The following is a 24,974-nucleotide window of genomic DNA, read 5'->3' on the forward strand; positions in this document are numbered from 1 at the left end:
TCAGCTAAAAATTCTACTTGCAACATTTATTCAGAGTTTGAATGTGGAAATGGTGAATGCATTGATTATCAGCTGACTTGTGATGGCATTGCTCAGTGTAAGGACAAGTCCGATGAGAAACTTTTCTACTGTGGTGAGTATTTCTAGGTCTTTCACCTTCACATTGTTATTTTGGTTATATGTGCTTAGATTCTTTCTTCTGTGACTTTTTTCTACTTACTCATACCAACTGCTTGCTGAGAAAATGCCAACTCACACATTAAGAAAGCCCTGACATTATATGGATAGAATTACTTAATATCTGAAAATATTTTTCCTTGCAAACTTCATGTATTAACTGACTTGTCTTTAATAAAAAACACGTGAGATGTTCTGATATTTCTGTCTGTAAAAGAAAAGTAAGGAAAAGCACAGCTATCTGCTTTTTCAAAAAAATGAAAAATTGAGTACTTCCAGATTTAATTTAGTGATTTTGATTTAGTTTTTAATAGTTAATAAGATTTTTTTCTGATTGTGAATAGAAAACGCCTAAATAGAAATGTTATAAAATACAGAAATGGCTGTGTAATAGATATCTTTCCACACTGTTTTCTATTTAAGTTTATAATGTTGTTTTTCTTCACAACAGTCCATCTACATCCTGCAACAATTGAGATGCGTGGATGTCAACTTCCATAATTTCCCCAAAGGCTTCTATCCTTACCTGTATTTTTTTCCCCTAATAACCACTAACTGAATAATTTCCAGGTTTTTTTGTGGCCAACTGAGTTTGCCTACTGCAGTGTCTAAAACACTACTGTTCAAATAATTTTCCTTTAGCACTGAGTCATATTAGTGAATTCATGTGTCCTGCACATGAAATTAAACCTCCTTGTAACTTGTGTGCCTGTAATTCTTGGCCTTTATTCTGTTCTGTGGGTCCATATCACAGACTAGGAATCTCTTCTGTTTCCCATATGAACAATTTCATGTCATTTCAAACCCACTGTTTATGTTTACACCAGTCACCTCCGTAGTTTTATGAAAATGTCTCATTTAGTTCCTGCAGTTCACCTCAACCATTTTAATAATAAACAGAACAGTTTCCTTTTTTCCTTTTTTTTCCCCCTTGAACAAATTAACTGATTTTTTTTTTCTTCTTTCATCTTCAATTTGTGTCTCTTTAGCATTCAGACTTCTGTGTAACTGCTTTGATCATGTCATGTAAAACTAACAGTGATGTTTCATCAGATCATCTACATGTAGATAACTTAGAAGGTTTAGTTATTTGAATCTGAAAAAAGATAAAACATCAGATGAGGAAATAAGAATAGGGAATATGCAAAACAGTGTTAGTTACCAGGGGAAAAGGCCCTTGAATTACAAGTGACAGCTTCAAAGTATTGTATGTGTTGATATATTTGTATTTATGTAAGCATTATTTGTATTTATGTAAGCATAATGCTTAGAGATAAGAATTAATTTAAAACAAATGACAAACAAAGGCAAACCACAAAACCTGACACCACCTCCAAAAAACCCCAGGTAGGTCTATTTTTAAATAGATTAATCCTCTTTGTCTCTAGTATTATTTTTAGTCATTTATTTTGTTCACAGTTCATGGAAAAAATATTAAGTTTTCATATAGTTTCTTTTTCTTTGTTGGGAGAGGAGAGTAGGTTGAAGGACTAGAGAAAGAGTCATTTGGGAACAAATAAGAAAGTTGTAGCTGGTGAGGAATCTTCAAAACACTCTTTCTTGTCTTTCCAGAGAAGCTGTCTTATATGTCAGTAGTCTTTTTAAGATTTTCTGAGCTGCAAAAACTGTTCTATACTTTATTTTACAATACTTACAATATATAAATTCAAGATTATAAATTTAGAAATAGATTTATAAATGCAATATTTTTTTGCCCAGAGAATTTATGGATGCCCCATCCCCAGAAATGTCCAACACCAGGTTGGTCAGGGCTTGGAGGAACCTGGTGTAGTGGAAGGTGTCCCTGCCCAAGGCAGGGGAGCGAAACAAGATGACCTCTAAGGTCCCTTCCAACCCAGCACATTCCATGATTCTAGCATCCAACAATTTGTCTTTCCATGGATTTACCACATAATTTTATGAAGGACATTATGTTAGTTTGTGGTGTGACAGTGTATATTTTGACTCATTTTGCTACACCTTGGGAAAAGAGCAGGAAGAACTGGGGTTCTGTCATGTCATTGCTTTCTGAATCTGATAAAGTACAGGATGTTGGAATCATTATTGTTGATTAACTAATGAAGTGAACATTATTTATTATTGTGACATGACTTCTACGATGATTAAGGCTTTAGTAAATCAGCCCTGAATTTTCAAACATATCAGTATGTGTAAAATTTGTACTTTCTTTAGTAGGGTTCTTGAACAGAATGCTGGAAGTATTTGGGTTCAGAAATCCAGAAACTTCTCTGCTAATATTTGTTGTTATTTTACTCTCCATTTATTCCTGATTTGGTTCAGGGCAAATTTGGTGTGTAACTCATTCTACATGATGGAATTATTGATGCCACATGCAAACATTATCACAAAAAAAAAGTGTCAAAACAAAGGCATTTAAGGCACATGATCTTTTTATACCACAAGATAGTGAAAAGGGGGAAATTAGGCTTTCCTTTTTAATTTTTTTTGGGTCATTCATTCTTTCTCATCATGCTTTCATTCATTATTCTTTATTTGTTTATCAACCCAAGTTTTTCTGCTGGACAATAAACGAACAATTTCTGAAGTTTTTCCTGTAGCTTCCAATGCTTTATCAGTTTATTTTTTTTTTCTGGAATGTTTGTTTGGTTTTCATGGAAACCTGTTTGTATTAGACATAAGGTGTCTAAATGAAAATATGTGCTTAACTTTCCAGAAAATAGAGGCTGTCGGAAGGGTTTCAAGCCATGTTCTAATCGTCGCTGCGTTTCGAGTAATAAAGTGTGTGATGGTGTAAATGACTGCGGTGACAACTCTGATGAATTTGACTGTAAAGGTAAATGGCAGTTATTTCCAAGGTGATTTTGGAATATTGCTTTATAAATACTCATTATGTAAATAGAAGTAGTTAGAAAATACGTGTAATTTAATCATATTTTGGGATTGATATAAAGACTGATTTTGGTTTACACCTACAGCCCTCTAGGACTATGGCTATAAAATAAAATATAAATATGCATATATATTACATATAACATTTTTTATTATAGATATATAAAATATAGAATACAGGTGCTGCTTCTTCTGTAAAGTAATAAATGAGAGTATCTTTACTACAGACAGAAGGGTTGAAAGATGGGTGTTTTCTTCTCTGAGTCTGCTTTTTCTTTGAAGAAGCAAGTGTTCTGTTTCTTTGTTTGTCAGATGCATGGCACTGTCTGTGTCCTTTGCAAAGCGTACTAGAATTGTTCTCCCTTTTATATCAGAAGTTTTTTTTTTTTGTTTAGTGTCTTAAAACATGAATATTTATGTTTGTGTACCAGCCAGTGAATAAAGACTAGCTAACAGAACACAAATCCTTAGTTACAATTCAGGAAGACTGGAGGGGATATTATCCCACACTATATAGCTAAAAAGTTATATAGCTGTAGTAACTAGCATTTTTTTGAAAAAAACTGAATGGGTTTTAATCATTTAGTTAAATATGGGTAGGGAAAAAAGCATACAGGGGAAAAAATGAACTTGGTGTTACAAAAAAGAAACCTGAGAGATTCATAGATGGTCCTGAAAATGCTTCTTCCTTCCTTACACGGTGATTATCTCAAATTGAGTTGAATTATATAGAGATACTTTTAGGCTAAAACATAAATTGAAAAATTAGAAACTTACGAGGTCCTGTAAACTCAAAAGCATATGATTGCTGAATTTTTAGCTATGGAAGGTACAGCGTGTTCTGACTGCCTCATTCTAAAAGGTAGAAAATGTTTAAACATAATACATATGATGTGCATCTTAAGAGTCTGTTTAGTACACAAATTTACATCTTTTATGACCATGTGTTATAGATTCAACATGTGCTTCGACAGAATTCCGTTGTGCAGATGGGACTTGCATTGGAAAATCAGCGCAGTGCAACCAGATCATTGATTGTGCAGATGCTTCAGATGAAAAGAACTGCAGTAAGTTTGTGTTTGTGCTTCGCTGGAGCATCTGCTCCATGATTATTCCTTGTTATGTGGCAGTTAATTCATAGTCATTACTGGTTGGGAGACCAACACCTGCATGGTCTGTGCAAGCTCAAGATAAACACGAAAATTAAACTATAAGGCTCTCAGTCTGTGTTAGGTGTGATGCACTAATTTGATGTCTCTTTCCAGATAATACAAACTGTGCTTACTTCTATAAACTTGGAATAAAATCTTCAGGATTTATTAGCTGCAATTCAACTTCCCTTTGTATTCTGCCAGAGTGGATATGTGATGGATCTAATGACTGTGGAGATTATACAGATGAACTAAAATGCCCAGGTAACTGTAAAAAAATAAATAGAACATTAATTTTATTTTTTTAATCTTTTTTGGGGGGAGGCAGTGTTTCTAATTGAGTTGCAAAATGTTTATTCAGTCAATACTGATTTATTTAATATGTAGAATAATATAATACTGAATGCAGTTTATTCACCTTTATTTTGTGTTTCATCAAATTATGCAAATTATTACAAATTAATACTGCAGTTTTCTGACGAAAACTGCAATGTCTAGCTTTCTATTTCCTCCAGGTCAGGTCTGTCATTTATCACTTTTTATTTAAGTAAAACATGAGTCATTAAAATGTCATGCTCATCAAGCATCAACATAATTATTCAAGAACTTTTATTAGCTACTGCTTTAGTGAGTGGCATTTCTTTCCTTCCTGGCTATTTTTTACTTTCCCTTTTATTTGGTAGAGGTCCCTGGGATAGGCTGCCAGGATAGAATCCATGGTTATTGGCTTTTGTGATTGTTCTGGTCCTCAGCCAGTAATGAGGAATCATGGCACACTTGAGTCCCAGACACAGGACTGGGGTTATTGCTGTTTATTTAATGTTATCCAATGAATTATTCACAATATTAAATTCTTACCTAGTGAAGGATGGCATTTATGTGTTTGCTCTGTTTTTATCCAGAACCCCTCATTTGAGTTTGAAAATATTAAGTCCAAAGTCTAAACATATCTATAAATAAAGAAGTGATAAACTATATTTAGAATGAGAATACTTTAATCAATGGAAGTTTATTGTATCCTGTTTGTAGGATTAGGCCCCATCCTAGGAAATTCTCCTCAAATTGAATAGAGTGCACTAAGAAAGAAGCTCTGGGAACATCAAGCCTGTATCTCCTCTCTTGCACCTCAAGTTTATATATGTATATATGTATATGGATATATATGTATATATATTATTTATATATGTATATATATATATATATATATAAAAACAAAAAAATTGATAGTACTTTTGGCTTATAGTATTCCTGTTACTTTTGTCTTCCAGAACGGCATTCAGTCTTTTAATCTCTAATCTACCTGTATTCCACTTTACACCTGATCTTGTAGTCCTTCAGTAATATCCTTACTCTTTACTTGCCATGGCAAATAAGCCAGGATATTTTAAAATTCCTGCTTTCAACATAAGAATATTTTGGTCATCTCAACCTACATCTCTCTTGAATATACTAGACCAGACCAGTATCCTGTACAGCAAATGAAATTTTACTTTTACCTTGTATCAGTGCAAATACAATGTAATTTTTTATTTCTATTGGTTTTCATAATTGACTTATGCTAGAGTATAAGTGTCCTCCTGTGACCTGTAACTCTCTTTCTTCTAAGAATTAGTATTTAATAATAATATTTACTAAATAATAACTTTTATTAATTTGTAGAAATACAACTTTTAATTTTATGTTGGTAAATACTCTCCAGTTTTTGCCTAGTAATGAACATAATCTGATTATTTCCATTTAATACTCTGGTTTTCTGTGTGATAATCACACTGTGTCACCAGAAGTTTCTGTTAGAATTCGCATATGTTGTGCCAAATTTAGTGATGAAAATATTACCAGTATTCTAGAACTTCATCACTACTGTCAGTCAACCTGACATTAAAAACATTCCTCCTTTCTATAAAAGAGATTCATATTAAAATTAGAGTTTCCATTCTAATCTTCATATTCTCTGCATTCTCTTAGTTCTGTAGAATTAATATATATAGCACTTCATTGAGCTCAGAATAGCTTATATTTACTGTATTTCCACAAAAAGAAAACTTTTTTTCCATACCAAAGAGGATTTTGAGGGCAGTGTGCTGCAGCTCCAGTAAACTAATGTTGCATAAGTACACTAATGTGCATTTTATTCCATCGTCCATTTATTTGTATCACTTTTTTTCTGTCTTTCAAATGCGTGCCAAAATGTTCCATCATTTTAATGTGTGACTAATTGCCTGCATCATTCCTCCCTTTACTTGGGAGCAACACCATTCGCATTCAACCTACATGTGATTTCCTTTGCCATTTCATTCAGAACTGACCGACTTTGGCACATTAAATTTTTGAGTGTTGTTTCTATTATGAATATTATAACTCCCATTAGCAGTTTTGTTCAGTGTCATTTTTCTTACAGAAAATTACAGCAAAAATACTCATTTAGGAGTAGCTATACTTAGACAATCTTTAAGATCTACCAAATCATCATAGACGTCCCACTTCTTTCTTTGTTCTTTTTTTGCTACTCATACAGCTGTAGAAGCCATAAATATGATAACTTTATCTTTCTTTTTAAAAGAAAGGAGGCTGAAAACCAACCCAGTGTTGATTGCCTCAGTACATTGAGGGAATAATATAAACCATGGCAGAGTTTCAGTGATCTCGAGTACTTGGAACTCTACCTCCTGGGTTTTCCCAGGACCTTGCCTAAGATTTTGAAAATAACCTGTTGTTAGGCTAATATTTGTGCTTAAATAATGGAAATAAATATGAAGCATGTTTTCTTTCCTCACATCTGTTTTCTAAGCATTCGTAAAAATAAAATTTTAAATTATTTTCACGCTCTACAAACAACTTTTGAATTTCTGACAAAGTCTAAATCTCTGGCTCCAACGTCACTGGTGTAGCTCCTGTTAGTCAGCACATGAATCAGATTTGTAGCTTATCCAGTGATAAAAATACTGCCCCCATTAGGGTATCTTGTAAATTATGGTAGCTAGATCAGAAAGGTAATTCTGTCAGCTGGTGTAAAACATGAAACAGTGTTGACCTGTCTGACCTCAAAACCTGTAAACTGAGCTACTTGCCTCTATAGGCCTTTTGATTTAGTTTGAAGCTGTGCTCTGATTCTTCTCTAGAAAAAAAAATGAAGTATTTCAGCTCCCTAAACTACTTAGCTGTCACTATTTTTTTTTTAATTTGTATGAACACAAATTATATAAACAGTATTTTTTTCATTTTTAGACATAAACACTTTGTCCATTAGTATTCAGAAATTTAGCAGAAATGTATTAGGCTCCTAATCATACAAGTAGAGACCATTTTACATTACATTCTTTATTTTATCACAGTTCAAAACAAACCCACATGTGAAGAAAATTATTTTGGTTGTCCTAGTGGAAGATGTATTCTGACCACCTGGCTTTGTGATGGGCAGAAAGACTGTGAGGACGGAGTAGATGAATTGCACTGTGGTGAGCATTTTATCTTTCTTGTATTTCTGTAATCACTAATGCACTTTGAAAACAAACAAGTGTGCAATTTTATCTCAGAGATTGATTATAGACCTATATAAGAATATCTTTATATATTTTTATATTCAACTCTAATACTTCATGTTGCCAATACCTTAAATTCCATCTCATGCCATAATGAAAGCCTTTTAATTTCTTTTTCTTAAGGATATGTTTATATACAGATTTTTCTATTATTTTAATATTTAACAATTCCACTAATTCTTCAAAACTCCTAATTTTGAAAGAGTTTTACTTCAAAAAATTTCCTTCTTTTCTATTTTGGACAAGTTCTCCTTCTGGAACAGCTTTAGATATAATCAATTTGAATCAGTATCTAGTCTCCAACAGGAAATAGCCAAACATAAAAGTGGACATTCCTTTGCATCAGGGGCCATACAGGTATAATTGTTTAAAGTAACAAGAAAAGTAGTGTGAATAAAATAAAGCATGAACTGTGAACTGGGTTAAGGGTCTGTTGTGTCTCAGATTTTTCAGATTCTTAAATTCTGCCTAATTGAGGAGCAATGAAGGTTGGTTTCACTGATAGTAAGAGCTGATCTTTTATCTTCAATTTGTATGGATTAACTGAACAGAGTATTTCTGTAATGAGTTGTAGCAGAACAGCAAAAAGCAGTATGAAATTTTCCTATTCCCTATTTAAATAAAACCTGATTTTTTTTTATTTTTTTTTTTTATTTTTTGCTTTACTTCTTGGCATGCCGAAACATTATAATTTACTCTCCTCATGACCCAGTTCCCATTAACATGCTTCCATATTTGGGTTGCAGTTTACATTGAATATATAAATCTTATAACTTCAAAATTAGGATCTTCTGTGCACTGTGACAATCAGACAGTTTTGTTTTGATCACATTTATCGAGTCTAACTCGCTGTTTACATTTCCAGGTTTTATTACACATACATATTTCTATACAATATTTTAAAATGTATTAGCTTATTTTTTGTGGGTGATAGGGAAGGGGATTAAGTCAATTCTGCTTTCTCTACTGATCACTCTTACCCATTTTGAGGTACTTGTTACAATAGTCTACTTGTAAATTCAGATTGCAGTACTTATTTTTTTTATTTTAAATTTTGATTGCATTACCTAAAATCCTTTTTGTTGTTAGCATTAAAATTTTTTGTCATCAGTTAAAAAAAAAAAAAAATTCTTAAAGAAGTCTGGGAAAGGTGCAAGATCCAAATTTTTCAGAAAATGTCACAAAACCAGCATTGATTTATAGGAATTGTGCAGTCTGATTATAAAGGCAGAAAAATATTGTTATTTTAAATGTATAGTAAAGTGTAAATGGGACAACAGAATTCAAACACACAGCAGTTTTCTCATGAGAGAAAATAACATGAAATCTCTTAAAGATGGAGATAAATACTGAAATAACAGGACGAAGTCTGTGTTGAAAAATTTGGACAGTGCCCTCTCTGCCCTACTACCCAAGTAAAGCAGTTCACTGTAGTCCTAGTATTTATGTTAAATACACAAACTAGACTTAGCTTTTAAAGTGTTTACCATCATCCCACTAGCAAAATGTTTGAAAGTATTAGAACGTGTTTGGAATGTTTCACTGTTTATTTATTTTTATAAATGTTTTGGTGATGCAGACTCTGAGAGAAATTGGTAACATGCTAAATAGCAAGATTAGGATTGTACTGTGTTTTTAATACCTGGGAAACTGGGGGGACAGAAAGGAGCAGTATGAAAATTCCTAAACTGTGCTAGAAAATGCAGGGAATGCAGTGATGTTGTGTCATTCCTAGATTCGTCCTGCTCATGGAATCAATTTGCTTGCTCTGCAAACAAATGCATCTCTAAGCAGTGGATTTGTGATGGTGAGGATGACTGTGGAGATGGTTTAGATGAGAGTGATGCTATTTGTGGTAAGTAGGATAATTTTAGTTCTGCGTTGTGTCAGGTCATGCATAATGAAAGAGATGATGTGTTTCAAGAAGATGATGCAAAGAGGACAAGAACAAAAGCATCTCCAAAGGCTGTTTGCTTTAAGGATAGAGTATGAGAGGATCTCCTCCCTCAGCCCCCTCCAATTAGCTGAGAGAGTCCTTTTTATGGAGACTCTCCATTATGGATTTGTGTGTGCTCTGTCAGTAAAGATATGAATAGCACACCAGTGTGGGCAAAAGGACAAAAAAACTTTTCTCCAATTCCCACCCTTGAGGTAAAACCCCTGTTTGAGTTTCACATTTCAGTGGTAGGTGCTTAAAGACTAAAGATGTGTGTATTTTTTCCTCCAGCTCTTTCTCCTATTCCCTTTAAATTTTTGTATATGCAGTCATAAGCATTATTGCATAATATTCCTCTCAAATTCCCAAAGCCTTCATGGTCCATAAGGATTTGAAAATTTTGTTTTCATTCTGGGGCTCAATGGACTGGAAAAGTGTTAGTGAATTCTTCTCAAAAGAAAATCACATTTTGTCAAGTCATACTGTCACAATTTAATGATATTTATACATTGGTTCCATTGTTAGCTATGCTGTATTTTAAGATTTAACTTTTAAATATTTATTCCTTTTCAGAAATTCTCTTATTTGAATTTCATTCAACAAAGAGTATTTTATTCCATATTTCATGTGTGGTACCACGGTGCTGAAAGTTTTAAGTAGACAGAGAAGAAATCACTTCAGCTTATGTTCAGATTTGTGGTGGCCTAATCAAACAGATGTACAAATGTCATCAGATGAAAAGAATGGAGGTGGAACTTATACTGATTTTATATGGCAAAATGTGAATTAATTAGTACACTAACTTCAAGCTGACATCCATCTACAATACAGTTTTCATGGTATTTAGGTCCTACTGAGAAGACAAGCACCTCATCTGAGAATAATATAGAACAGTGTGAAACTCTAAGAGACATGAGGACCTGAAGCTTAGTAGAAATAGAAAAATGGTGATGAAAACAAAGGCCAGCAAATTGCAAAGTGTCACTACAAGATGACTTATTTTTTTTCTTTTAAGGTTGTTCAGAATTAACTACTTTTGATATCTTGACTTGCAACACATTATAGATCTCTTGTTAGAAGAAAGCCCACCAGTAGAATTGTAGACCATCTCTCAAAGAGGGAAGATCTGCACCAGTTATGAAGAGAGGAGAGTTAAGGCTGTATTTCTCCTTAGGAACAGGAGATGGACTTGAACTGCAAGAGAGATCACGACTTCAGCTTTTTTAAAAAAATCAGTATTTATTTAACATGAAGTTTAATTCCATAAGTATCAAAAAATGACCAATACATATAAGTAACCAAAAGTTGTCACTTTTGAATAAATAGGACAGGAAAATTATTTTCTAATATTTTAATAATTTATTAATTTCTAATTAAAATTAGTAGAAAATACACTGTTGATTTTTTTTATGAGACATATTTAGCTTATCTGAGAGAATACATTAAGTGATTGTGCGAAAATTTACTTCCAAACACAGTAAAATTAATTCTAGGATATAGTATTATCAGGAGAATAGCCCATTTAAAAAAAAAAAAAGTCAAGCAAAAAATATGTAGAGTTATTTGAATTAAAACTGTCAGATATTTTTTACTCCCACTACTTTTATGCTTGGTCCACATTGTTCTCTTCTGTGTGGGACTGACTGATGAAAAATATGAATGCATTTAGCCTCCTGGAATAGTCTGGTGATTCAAGGATTATGTGGTTTACAAGGTTAGTTCCTTTGTTCAGTCAGTCCAAACATGCAGTCAAACACACAGACCAAAACTGGTTTGAAAAGTTACTCTGCTGGATGGTTTTCATAAAGTTTGGGAAATTAAATTTCCTTGCAGATTATTAAGAGACTGAATAAATGGAAAGAATGGAAGAAATAGGAGGTTGTCAAAATTTTGCTGTAAGTCTTAGTCAGTATGTTCATCATAATGTGCAGAACAAAATCATCTCTGAGTTTTACTTTAAAATAAACCCCTGTATTTAGTCATTACCCATTACCATAAAAACCTCGGTTAGGACATTCCAGCTCAGGATATTCCATGAATCTGTGTTTAAGACTCCCACACCATGTTTTTCCAGGCTCAGTGACCTGTGCAGCAGACACCTTCAGCTGCTTGGGCTCCCACGCCTGTGTTCCCCGGCACTGGCTTTGTGATGGTGAGAGAGACTGTCCCAATGGAAGTGATGAGCTGTCCACAGCAGGCTGTGGTATGTTTGCATGTTAAAAGGTGTATTTATTTCCTTGGTCCTTTTGCCTTTATAATATCCAGATGCCGTTTGTTTCTGTAGTATTGTACCCTTTTACTGCCAAGATTACTGCTAAAGATTGATGGCCCACATGTGAGCACACATACCAGAATCCTTTAATGTTTTAATCAACCTGACATCTTCAGGCTCTCTTAATGTATACTGAGGCACACCAGCTGAAGATCAGTATGTGTGTCACGTTGTAGACATTATGCAGCATGTTTCCTAATGAAAATTAGCACACTATTGACTATGCAGTTTTATTGCTCTTCCTGAAGAAAGTGCTGCTGCTCCTGTCAGGGAGGTTGTGCATCAAGAAGGGAGATGCAGTACTGTCTTCAATTTATTCTGGCTAATTGTTCAGGTCTTGACAACTCCTGCCCTACAAACTATTACTTCCAGTCTTCTGAGATACATTTCTATTAAAAGTGTCAGGAGTTCAGTAATAGTTTCATTGAGCTTTTTTTTTTTTTTTTTTAATTAACTGATAAAAATGGTATAGAAATATGCTCTATATATTTTGAGTGTTTACAGACTTTAAAGAGCATTTGTTCAGGAGCAGAGTAACGTAGGAAGGACATCTCTACTTCCCAAATATTCTTTTCCTCAGAAGCAGACCTTAGGCTAGTTGTAGACAGCATCAACTTCTGAAGCCTTTCTGTTTTGGATTACAGGAGATTTTAGCCATCCTTACTCCAGCTCTCTGTGGTAATGAGTAGCTTTTTCTGCTATTGAATTGTGTGGTGCTTTTGTATGACTAAACAGCTACAGTTATTTCCATTGAATCCACTCAAACTAACTACTTCTCATTTCATCTCTGTGTAAGAAAATTGGCTGCATATCTTATTGTTCTCAATTTCATTTATTTTTGTGTACTGTATTTTCCTTAGCTCCTAATAACACTTGTGACGAGAATGCTTTCATGTGCCATAACAAAGTCTGCATTCCCAAACAGTTTGTTTGTGACCATGATGATGACTGTGGAGATGGATCAGATGAATCTCTGGAATGTGGCAAGTATAACAAAAATAGAGTAAATACAAAAATTTCAGACTTTTAACTGTAAGGCATTTTTCAGGGTCTGTTGTTTTAAGTCACTATTGAAAAAGAAAGCTCTTCTTTTTTTAATTGTTTTAATTTTAAATTTTAAGTAATGCATCAATTAATAGAGCTTAATATTTACTTGGATCTGGAGCTACAGTGACAAATTATTTCCTATAGTGTCTTACAGTTGATTGTTAATAACATTTAACAGAATTTAAAAATATACTTTCTACAATTTCTTGCTTAGTATGTATATCTTTTTATATATATTTTTAAATTCATCTCAATGTATGTTTTTTCTATTAAATAATAAAACATCTCTGTCATGATTATCACTGCAGTTAAATGATATCAAGTAAACCCATAGATGAACGTTTCATTTTCACTATTGACATGAATTTAGGGTTTCTTATACTATGTGAATATGCAGTATATCTACACCATACTCAGAAATATAGAAATAATATTTATGGAAAATATAGAGCAAATGTTCCCTCAAAAAAGATACATTATTGATTTTTTTATCATGAGTGATTTTGTGCCATAAAATCTGTGTTGGTTATTTGCTCTTAGATGTACTCCAGAAATGAGAGCCACAGCAGAAAATAGCTGGGTACATGTTTTAGATGTTTCTGTTGTACACACCACCTGTAGAGTGTATGTGCATGAATGATGAGAGTAGACAACCAAAAATTGTAAGAAAAAGCATTCTTGATGTTTGCATTTAGTAAAATTTGTCATGAGTTGAACATATAATGGAACATTTTGGGAACAAAATATAGTGTAGCAAATACTGTTTTATTTTTTGGTCATATAAAAATCACAGAATCCCAGAATATGCTGTGTTGAAAGGGACCCACAGGGATCATTGAGTCCAACTCCTGGCCCTGCACAGGACAACCCCAAGAGTGCCTGAGAGTACAGTCCGAACACTCCTTGAACTCTGTCAGCCTTGGTGCTGTGCCCACTGCCCTGGGGAGCCTGTTCAGTGCCCAACCACCCTCTGGGGGAAGAATCTCTTTCTAATATCCAACCTACATTTTGGGTTTTTTTAATAATCACTTGCTGGTGTATTTAATTTATTTACTATAGCGTCACATACATGCACGAAAAGTATACATACCACTTAACGTACTGACAAATAAATAGTGTTATTTTGTCTCTTTGGAAAGAGACAGAAGGAGAAAACAGCAACAAAAGCAGAAGATGTACAAATTCCTGATCTAATTGTAGTATGGACCTGCCTTCAGGCACTGGCTCTATTTAATTTCTGCTGGGCAAACTGAAATCTCCAGCGATGTTTGTTACGTGCTGCACTGCTTCAATGCAATTTTCTGTTAGCTGGTAATCAAATACACACTTTAGTGTGGGACTAGTGTGGTAAACTCATTGTACTCTAATTTTAGGAAAGGGTTCTATTCTTTTATGAGAAAGGGAACTACTTGTATAGAGTAGGAGGCAAATTCCAAAACACACTTATCAACCTGTTATCAGATATAAAAATGAACCAACTAATTAATCGAGATTTTAAACTTGTGATTTCTCATTTGACTGCAAACTGGGTAGCCTGATCACAGCTCTGTTAGGCTGTAGAGCTAGACCTTTTCCATCTTGATAGCTAAACATCCCAGGTACTCTGCAGAAGCCAGTCTACTTAGTCGGCATGAAATTTGGTTTGAAAGGTATTCCTAAAAGCTGAATTAATGGCATATATTTAAAAATCTAATTTTTGTTATTGTTTGGTTGGGTTTTTTCTCATTTGTATCATTGAAAGGCATATTTCTTGTTTTTCTATTCTAGAGTATTATTCTGAAACAATATAAAAATGGGACTGGTGATTGAAGCAGTCAGTTCTTTTATTTATTTTAAAGTTACAATCATTCTAATCCTTGAAAATGTCTTTTGACTCCATTGTATAAACCTGTCTTTTTAATGAAACCCTAATAACTAACAAAAAATAGCAATAACTCAATCTTACTATTCATATGTTTCTGTGTGTATTGTATCATGGCTACACAGTGCACGAGAGACATTCGATTTCTCTCTTTGTTGGTAGGCACTTTTGAATAAGCATGTAATATTTTATATGTCTTTATGGAGCAAAAGATACTTTTATTTACATTGCCTCAACATATGCAAAATTTTATGTTGACACTATGAAAGAAAATATGAGGTCAGTGGTTGGTGTATTTCCAGGATACCGTCACTGTCGTCCTGGAGAGTTCACCTGTGCTGATGGCAGATGCCTGTTAAATTCCCAGTGGCAATGTGATGGGGATTTTGACTGCCCAGACCATTCTGATGAAGCACCTCTCAACATCAAATGCAGAAGTTCAGGTTTGTATTTAATTTTTTGAATGACACGTGTGACCTTTCTTTTTGGAGAGTCAGTGGTTTAGCAGATGTAAAACCTAGTAGCTTAAATCTCCAATGCTTTCATGGTGATATTCCTTATATCTTGCAAGGAGAACGTGTTCTGAGCACCCAAAACCTCAGTCCACAAAATTCAGGGCACAATTTCCCATGGCATAAGATGACAGATAGTTCCTTAACATATAAATCCTGCTAATACTAAAATAAGATTATGCTAATGTAATAATTGCCAAATTTTCTCTCTTGCTCTGAAAATGTTTACTGTGTTTAAGATATTTATTGCACAGAAGCAGGTCATATAAGAGGGGATGTAAAGTTTTTCTCACTATAAATAATAAACACTGGTTCAATTTTATCAGCAAATTATTGACCAAATGCAATTGGTTTTATAGATATTTTCTACTCACATTAATAAGTTGGCTGAGGATTGACTGGTTTTTGAGAGGGAAATTAGTCCTGGTCTGCACATGTTATTCTGTTTGGTGTCTTTTTCAAAGACCAGTTCTTCTTTCTGTGCCTTAGAATTATATTGCACTTTAGCCAGGTCCCTTACATCAATTTTGATGGAAAACACTAATTTGGTTTGAGGTGAGGCAACATACCTGCCTTATGTGCAAGTGTTCTTATTGTGATTTGAAGGGTCTGAATGTAGCTGAAATGATGAATTCAAGTTTTGCCGAAGAGGGAAAAACCTATATACATATCATTAGACAAGAGATGAATCAGAATTCAGTCAGTCATGTTACTAAACACCTCAGCATCCACAGGGGAGAGAAGCCATGCCTTTCAACTTTTGTAAACTGTAGAACTGTATTTTATGCCAAGATAATGTAGAGGATTCTCCATTATATGAAAATAAATATGTAGGAAGGAGTAGTAAGTTGAAGTCTTCACACATTTTCCAGAAGAGGAATAACCTTTAAAGACAGTGAAAAATGAAAAGATATTATAATACTATCAATATGGAATAAATATTCAAATTTTACACAATTATTTCATCTCACATGCACACATAGCAGCGGATCCATGAGAAAATTAATTCCAAATACTAATAGATGACACCAAGTTGTTGCTCTCTTTTTTTTTTGTTTGTTTTCCAGAGCAGTCATGTAACAGCTCTTTTTTTATGTGCAAAAATGGCAAGTGCATTCCTCAAAGTGATGTTTGTGATAACAAAGAGGATTGTAGTGATGGGTCTGATGAGAAAAGCTGCCACACTAATGAATGCCTCAGTAAAAAAGTTAGTGGCTGTTCGCAGGATTGTCAGGATCTTCCTGTTGGATACAAGGTGAATAATTACAAAATGTGGTGTAATATAATGCAAGTTTTCAGTTCTTAAATGTTTAACTACTGTGTGATTATAATAAAGCTCCACTGTGTGGTAATTCCTTGTAATAAAGTAGCTTACCTATCATAATAAGAACATTCAAATTTTTATTTCCTGTAAGGAAACAATTGTCAATGATTTAAGAAACGGTGGAATATATAATTTAAACCTGTGGAAAAGATCATACAATGCTTTAAATACAACAAATCATACTGATATATATACAGAGCACTGAAAATCAGTTGTAAAAAAGGAAAATACATAGCAGTGAATAGCAGGAATAGTGGTTTTGTCCACTTTTTTACAGGTCATTATTAATTATAGAAATATTTAAACAAAGTAAAATCACCTTAGAAACAGAATAAAACTGTTAGTTGTCTGCACGTGAGAGTGTTTTCTGGGATCTTTGCCCACTGAAAACTAAATAAAATCTGTCCAACATGGCTTAAGTCTAAAAATATTTAAACCTCTGAAACCATGTGCTAGGCAGGAGGCCATAGACTAGAGAGCTGGAGATACAGAGATTACAGGAGGGAACATGTAAATTCCCTGTAAACCATGTAAACAACAATGTAATTAAGATGTTACTTGAAAAAAAATAAGATCCATAAAAAGTTTATGATGCTAACATATTCAGTAGAAAGTACACAAGATGACAAACAGAATCAATGAGAAATTAAACATGAATGTGTTTGGTTTTCTTTCCCAGTGCAAATGCTGGCCTGGATTCCTCCTGAAGGATGATGGCAAAACATGTGTAGATATTGATGAATGTTCATCTGGATTTCCCTGTAGCCAGCAATGCATCAATACATATGGAACCTACAAATGTTTGTGTGCAGAAGGGTATGAAATACAGCCTGATAACATCAATGGCTGCAAATCCCTTTCAGGTATTACTATTTAATTTTTTTTATAATCCACAGCTGTATCCAAAATAATTTGTGAAAAACCTTAGCCCCAAGGTCTTTGTAACTTTTCTAGGCAAGATAAACAAAGCTACTTTGACTCTCCTACCTCTTCAATATAAAATAGGAACGTGATTCAATATCTGAATGTAGTAAGTTATATTTTTAATATGTATTGTTCTCAGATCATTTGTGGTAGATGCAGTGGATCATGAAAGTTTGAATTAATAACTTTATTAGTAAAAGTACTAAGAAAGTTAAAATGCATCACTTAGTTCTACTTCTGAGTCACATGATAACAGTATGATTATGATAAGTGTTTAAAAGATTTCTGGTTTCTTAAGAATATTAGAATGTACATCAAACTTCATGTGAAAAGAAGGAGCAGGAAAAGTTATTACTTAGAAAATTACTATAAAATGCAAACTCTATTATTGTTATAGCATATGAAATCCTTCAGTCTTATATGTGTTACACAGTGAAACTCAAGATATGTAAGAGCACTGGTTATTTCCTCACCCCTCTGATGTTATTTTTGTGTACCTCAGTGAGTGAGATTGTCTGGAAAAGCAAAATATCAACAGGAACGGAACAGAAACCCATTGCTGGGTTCTGGTGGGTTTCCTTCACAGCCCAGGCAGTCTTCCAGTTTTCTTTCTAAATGACAAGAAGGCTGGAACCTCTGTCTGCCTCATAATCCAGTTTCAGGTGCTTCCCTGAGTAAGCAGAGAAAATACAGGAGAGGGCAGAAATTCCACAACTGGTTTTTTTTGTTCTATTCCTGTCTCCCACCTTGCAAGCCACCTGTACATTTAGAAGCTATAGATCACTCAGTTGAGAAGGGAAGCTAAGGCACATCATAGAAGTGGTTTTTTGGAGTGGTTAATACGTCAAACTTGAGAAGTGGCCATGACAAAGCTGTGAGTGCTGTGCAAGGATGGCTCTGCTGCAAGGAGATGCCAACGTGGGCACGTTTGGCTTAATGCTGATTTTTTGGCATAAATTGCCTTAAAACCTTTACACCAGAGCAGAGCATTGCAGCCATTCTCCACATACCACCAGCAGTCAGAGCTGAGGATGATGCATCAGGTCATTTATGTCTTAAAAGTTGAGCATAAAATGCAAATATGTTCAGTACAAGAGCGGAGTAGGCTGGGCAACACATTATATTCTAGAATGTATGAGAAGTAGATGCAAGACCTTTAATACATTTTAAATTTTCATTGGTAATATTTTTTTTATTTTAGTTGAAGTCTCTCTTAATAGAGCTAAAATAAAGACAGCTTTAAAAAAAAATATTATTTTTACTGTTATGTATGTCAGTGTGAGAGATATGTCAAAGTAAGTGACGGCATGAATGAATATCTGAAGATAATTTTTTTATAAATTAGAAATCCAGGGTTAAAAAAGTCAAATCTAGCTTCAGTTCAGAATTAGAGAATCACGGTTTTTACAAAGAACTGCTTCTTTATCACCAGACTGTTCAGAGTATTGAAATCTCAAAAAACAATGGTCAAAACATGCTCAGTTTGCAGCTATAACAATTAATAGTTCCAACGATAATTTAAAAGTAACTGTTGAAATTAAAACATATGGAATGAAGTATGTCTCAAATTTAATCTCTGACATTAAATTAGGATAAAATACAGTATGGTTCCCACATTGCAAAGGCAAAAGAATTAAATTACATTGAAGGATATACTAATTGATTGCTTTGTTCATTTTTATACTGCATCATTGATCTTTCTTGGAACATTTGAATGTTTTAAATATTTCTTTCATCCATAACATTGATCAGAGCATGTAACATTTATTTTTCAAACCATCTGTATTTCAGCATTGTATTCCTGATTTTCCATAAATTAACGTAAAGCTAGTCTAATATATTCTTTCTCCCGGGGTTTAGATGAGGAACCTTTCTTAATTCTGGCTGATCATCATGAAATAAGAAAAATTAGCACTGATGGATCCAACTACACTTTGTTGAAACAGGTATAATCATAGTACCATGCTCTAAGTTTAACTCAATACTTTTATTCTTTTCTAAAGTGTGCAACTGACAGAAACATCATCCTACAATTGGCGTTGTGAGCACCACAGAACAACTGCAGCATCTTCAGAGTTGTTGTAATACTTTAAATTGACTATTTTGTCTGAATTTGACAAGATTAAAGCTCAGGCAGTTGTTTCGTCAGTCATTCTGATGTACTAAAAAATTATGTTATTTGTGATCCTCTTCCATCCCAATATGTTTTGCTCAATTTGTAAATTCCAGTAAAAAACCCAAGCAAAACAACAAAAAACCATTTGGCCATGTATTATTTGGGCTGCTTACTGTCACAATCTAAATCTATTTTTTAGACAGACAATCCCAAGATTTATGTTATAGCAATACATGAACTTATATCTTTAGCTAAATCTATTTTTTTAAGTAATTACTCTAAATTATTATAACAGGCAAAAAATGTGAAAAAAGGCAAAAAATAGAATGTCACCCAGTAAATGCAGAGCTGACATTTTTAGCAGTTTCTGCTCTTCTTCTGTGCTTCACCTAAGTGTAGTTACTTACCACAGATTAGATTTCCAAAATATTTTTAATAAAAATATCTATTTCCTTGAATAATATTCAGTCAATTGTAGTAAGACTAGGAAATTATTTAGTACCTGTTAATATAATTAGACTCTTTGTGACTTCTTGTGTCAGTAAGCTGTGCACCCTAATGTCACAAGAGATGTGCTTAGGTCTTCACAACAGTAATTACAAAATTACCATCTTGCATTAAACATTGGCTTTATTTAAGCATAGAAAATGTTATGTTAAAGTCTGTCTGTTCTTCTGAAATCCTTCTGACTCCCTCTCATTTCCATCTCACTGCCTCTCCCCTCTTTTGCTGGTGTATCTGTTAATGGAAGCCTGTGGAAAGAGGGGAACAAACAGTAAATTTTCTTGATGGTCGGTGCTGACAGATTGTCTCAGGGCATCATCAGTCTTCAATTTAATGGACTCCTCTTCAGTGCATTAGAGACCACATAGCTCCAGCCACTGAAGAAAATCTATGTTTTCCATATCACATTAATTCACTGGTCTGATAAATACCTCTGCTATTGAACCTACTGGCCTTTGCTCCTACAAATACAGCATTTGATTTGAAAGCCGAAGAGGAGCTATACCAACAGAACCACACGTGGGGTTATCTCCCTCAGCAGGACATCTTTGTGTCCTTATGATGTTAGGATAAATTGGCTCTTTCCTGGACATCTACCAGATGATGGCAAATACCAGAGTGGCTCTGGCAGAGGAGCAAACCCACCCTTCTTTTTGTGTATTTGGTCTGTGCTTTGCCATTCTAACAGTTGTTCATATAAACTCAGAGTAAAGAAGCTGAAAGCAGGAGCTCATTCAGTCTTCTCTGAGTTATGTGCCAGCTTTTCCCCTCTATTTTCTTTTTTTTTTTTCAAATATACATAAACAGTACAACTGTTTGAATTGTGTCTCATGTATGTTCTTTGCTTTCCATTTCCTTCACATCCTAGTCATCAAAATCATTAGAGTTTCCATAAGCAGAGTAGATAATCTTCCTCATTATTTGGGATTTTTACCTGTTTTTTTAATTGGGGCACCAAGGGAACACAAATCACAGCCTGTGCTGTGTGTAACAGAAATGAAAACACAGGTTTAAGATGAGAGACTAAGGCAGCTGATGCCATTTGAAATCTCTATTCCTTCTAAAAAGCAGATTGCACGTGACACAACAATTATGTTAGAAGGACTTAAGTGACATCTCAGAAAGAGGAGATGATGTCTGGACAGAGAACTCTATTACAAATGTACAGAAATATTTTACCTGCAATTGATGTTCTGATAAATATTGAAACTAACTGACCCAAAATAAAACACTTGAAACCAAAGACATGCCAGCAGTCAATTCTTTTTATTAGTCTGGATCCTTAGGAAAATTTTACAGTGTCGTAGAATATATAGATATAAGGCCAGTTTTTCAAAAATTGCTGACTTCAATTTCTAGAATGTATTAAATAATATTTTGTATTCAATAGTATTTTGTATTCATTCGCCTGTTGTCTCCTTGTTTAAGAATTTGGGGTTGGGATTTCTCTATAGATACAATTATACTAATAGTAAAAGAGACAGGACAAGTGTTTTGCAGCACAGTTATGACTGACAGAGCTGCAGCTGGTTTTGATAAAACACTGCATACATAGGTATGGGATTTTTGAAAATGAGTGGTCCTCCAACCCTGTATTGTTTTAGGCTTACTCTAATGATGATTTGTGCAACCTAATTGCTCTTTTTCTCTACATTTTGATCAAGAGATAGATTTACAGTAATTACACAGTGGTAGATGGCAGATAAGCCGTGTATCAAGTTTCTGTGCAATTAAATATTGTTGTGCTTAGTTGTTTATTTTAGAGCTGGCTGGTCCAGCACATCCCCTTTACAGGGATGAATTACATCCACGAGGGAGGTTGCTGATCCACCTGAGAGTAGAATGTCACGGGGCTGATAAGGGAATTGATTAACTGATATTGCGGTTTTAAAAGGAGTACAAACAGCTTCCGTTCTTTTTACTGCTGCTGCTCCACATTTCATTGATAACAACATCTTGGTATATTAAGAATAATTGTAATTTCACTACATATCAGGACGTTAAGCAGGTTATGGGGCAGATAAGGAAATAAGAGCCCTTGTCTGAATGCAACCCCCTTCCTTCTTATCTGCCATTTGGGATGAAAAACCATTATTATATGATTGCTCTTTCCAACCTAGTGGAGTAAGGAGTAGCTCAGATATGATCACAAATCTTTCCTAAAATGTATTGGTGTTGTAATTGGAGCCATAGGAGACTCCCAGATGCCTACTGGGTCTCTGGTTTTCACACTTCATGTATATATTACCTCTGTGTCTCTGTGTATATGTACACAGTACCTATAACATAGCATGTAAATAGTCAAAACCTCTTTATTCAGGAATTAAAATCAAAATTTTGTGAACACCACTATTTTGAATTCCTGATTACTTTATATTTCTAAGGATTTTTTTTTACTTAAATATCATAGATGTTATACTATTTCTGTTTCTCTCATCTAATTTGCCAAAGAAATGCCAAAGGTAGTAATGAACAGAGAAATTGAGCAAAAGTCAAAGTGTTTAGTGCTAAAGTTCATTTTAATAATAGTAAAGAAAAAAACAGAAGCTTCCCTTAGCCTCATACATCATCTGCATTTTTGAAGTGAGACAGTTCTTTGTCACCATTTATTTCTGTTACAATCTTTATTTTATGCTGATTTTTCACAAGTAATAGATAGAAAAATGAGGTAATTGCTTCACAAATATGCAGTCAGTAAAGTAAAGCTTTCTGAGTATTAAATGCAACGTATATTTTATTCTGAATGTTATCCAGCAGTTTATATTCAAACATTTGAATAAATAGGCTCTTTTTTTTCCCTATTTCTAGGGGCTGAACAATGTGATTGCAGTAGACTTTGACTATAGAGAAGAGTTCATCTATTGGATTGATTCCAGCAGACCAAATGGCAGTCGCATAAACAGAATGTCTTTAAATGGAAGTGACATCAAGGTAATTGGGGATTAATAATGTCACTACTAGAATTAGATTTTTTTGAGTATTTTGGGAAATGCTCCTGCATGTTTTTAACCCAGATTGTGAGGCTTTGGTACATGAATACAAACACAGCAGGAGTTAGCAAGTCCTAGTAAAATTTAATTGCATTTATATCTTATTTGAAGTAGCAATAGGGACTAAGAGAAGTGTATTTAGGAACTAAATTCCTTATAACTTATTTGACAGTTGACTGAATTGGCAGTTCCATGCAGTTTACTGGATGCCAAATTAAAAAGAGCTATAAATAGGTGTTAAGCTGTGGAAATACATTGGTGTTTTACTTCTTATAAATTTTTTCGTGGTCTTTAGGGTTTTTTTGTCTCCACTACACTGACAGTGAAAACAACTCCATGTCTTTGCTGTGAATAATCTGGGGTAAAACTGCACCCCCCTTTCTGCACATCCTGTCTGTTCTGCCTCTGTAGTGGATTAAGTTCACAAATCCACTATTAAGCACATTTGTTGACTTATGTGAACGTTTTTTCCAGCATTGGTGATAAGCAGTAAGGAATCCTTTGTTTATTCTATTATGTCTGACCTTCTGAAACATGGAGTAGATGAGCAGTAACATACCTTGTAAATTTTGCTCCCTCATTGTGCACCAATAAATATGCAGAGAGAAAAAGATTTCTTCTGTTTTTCATTTGCAACTTAGTGCATGGACTGAAACATCCTCAGAGCACATTTTTTGAAGGTTAGGTTCGAAGCTCACAGGTACCAGTGAACCTTAAGAACATAATTTATGGCACTCTGATGCCCTGGGGGTAAAACTAAAATCCAGCAATCAGAAGTTCTAGTGAGTCCCTGCAAAGAGGTTTGCTGAAAAAAATAGGGTCAGGCAAGTGTAGGGTTCAAAATCCATTAAATTCTTGAATCATATTTAATGCCTTTAAACAATTTACAAAGCATCTCTCCATTCTGGATGAAACTGTGTTATGCTGTTTTAGGACTGGGGATGACCTCAGATTTTTTTATTTCTAATCTTAACTATTCCAGAAAGAATGTTTCCCAGTCAAGAAGTTGTAATAACCAAGAGGGAGAAAAAACAACCGACCAAACCTCCTATTGCTATGATTCAATAACTGTTTTATTTTTATAAGGAAAGATTTCAGAAATTTGAACAGTATAAGAAACAATTAGGATGGGAACATATAGGATATTTCTTTTTTCCTTCATTATAATTTTGCAGTTTACAGGACAAGTGTCATATTGATGGAGATTTAGCTCAAATATACTAATGTAAAAGCAAAAATTATGAAAATAAATACATTTAATTTAAAAAAAAAAATTGTTTTTTTCTCTGTAAAACCTGTCCCAGATTTGGCCTCTGAAAGCTAAAAATACATGCAAGAAATTATGAAGAATTATATGTTGTAGCTGTCTAATATTCTATCAGTCATCTTTTATCCAAAATGATAATTTTATATCTCTCTGACTTTCTAATAGGTCACCAAAGGATATATTTAGTAATTGATGTTATTAAAATTAAATTATTTCAAATAAAATTATTATAATTATTTGCTTAATTATTTAAAGATTTATGGGTTTTGTTATCCAGAAAACCTGTTTATATATTTTATTTTTTTTTTGTCATGAGAGTTTTTATGGTTGATAGACTTTTTGCCTTGAAGTATGAATTTCTTATTTTACTACCTTCATACTTCTTGTGTTACTCTTTACTATAAATAGATCTGCTATCAGTGTAAATGATCCTGTTTGATATATTATCTAGGATTTCCCTTTTAGGAGATGGCATCTTTTCAG

At 33.8% G+C, this 24,974-nt stretch overlaps 1 protein-coding gene across 3 annotated transcripts in view; it reads left to right on the plus strand.

Annotated features, from left to right (window-relative positions):
- LRP1B (LDL receptor related protein 1B) overlaps positions 1–24,974 on the plus strand; it is a 246,406-nt gene that overhangs the window by 119,015 nt on the left and 102,417 nt on the right. For all 3 annotated transcript variants that reach the window (XM_029962198.1, XM_029962197.1, XM_029962199.1), the window contains exons 38-50: positions 5–133; positions 2,873–2,992; positions 4,002–4,115; positions 4,314–4,463; positions 7,532–7,654; positions 9,474–9,593; positions 11,749–11,877; positions 12,807–12,929; positions 15,157–15,297; positions 16,434–16,621; positions 17,370–17,553; positions 19,475–19,560; positions 23,043–23,165. In XM_029962198.1, coding sequence (XP_029818058.1) covers positions 5–133; positions 2,873–2,992; positions 4,002–4,115; positions 4,314–4,463; positions 7,532–7,654; positions 9,474–9,593; positions 11,749–11,877; positions 12,807–12,929; positions 15,157–15,297; positions 16,434–16,621; positions 17,370–17,553; positions 19,475–19,560; positions 23,043–23,165 — 1,730 coding nt within the window. The remainder of the gene's footprint in view (positions 1–4; positions 134–2,872; positions 2,993–4,001; positions 4,116–4,313; positions 4,464–7,531; positions 7,655–9,473; positions 9,594–11,748; positions 11,878–12,806; positions 12,930–15,156; positions 15,298–16,433; positions 16,622–17,369; positions 17,554–19,474; positions 19,561–23,042; positions 23,166–24,974) is intronic.

This window comes from Manacus vitellinus, unplaced genomic scaffold (genome assembly GCF_001715985.3).
Source record: "Manacus vitellinus isolate BGI_N305 unplaced genomic scaffold, ASM171598v3 scaffold_43_pilon, whole genome shotgun sequence".
Classification (NCBI taxonomy): domain Eukaryota; kingdom Metazoa; phylum Chordata; class Aves; order Passeriformes; family Pipridae; genus Manacus; species Manacus vitellinus.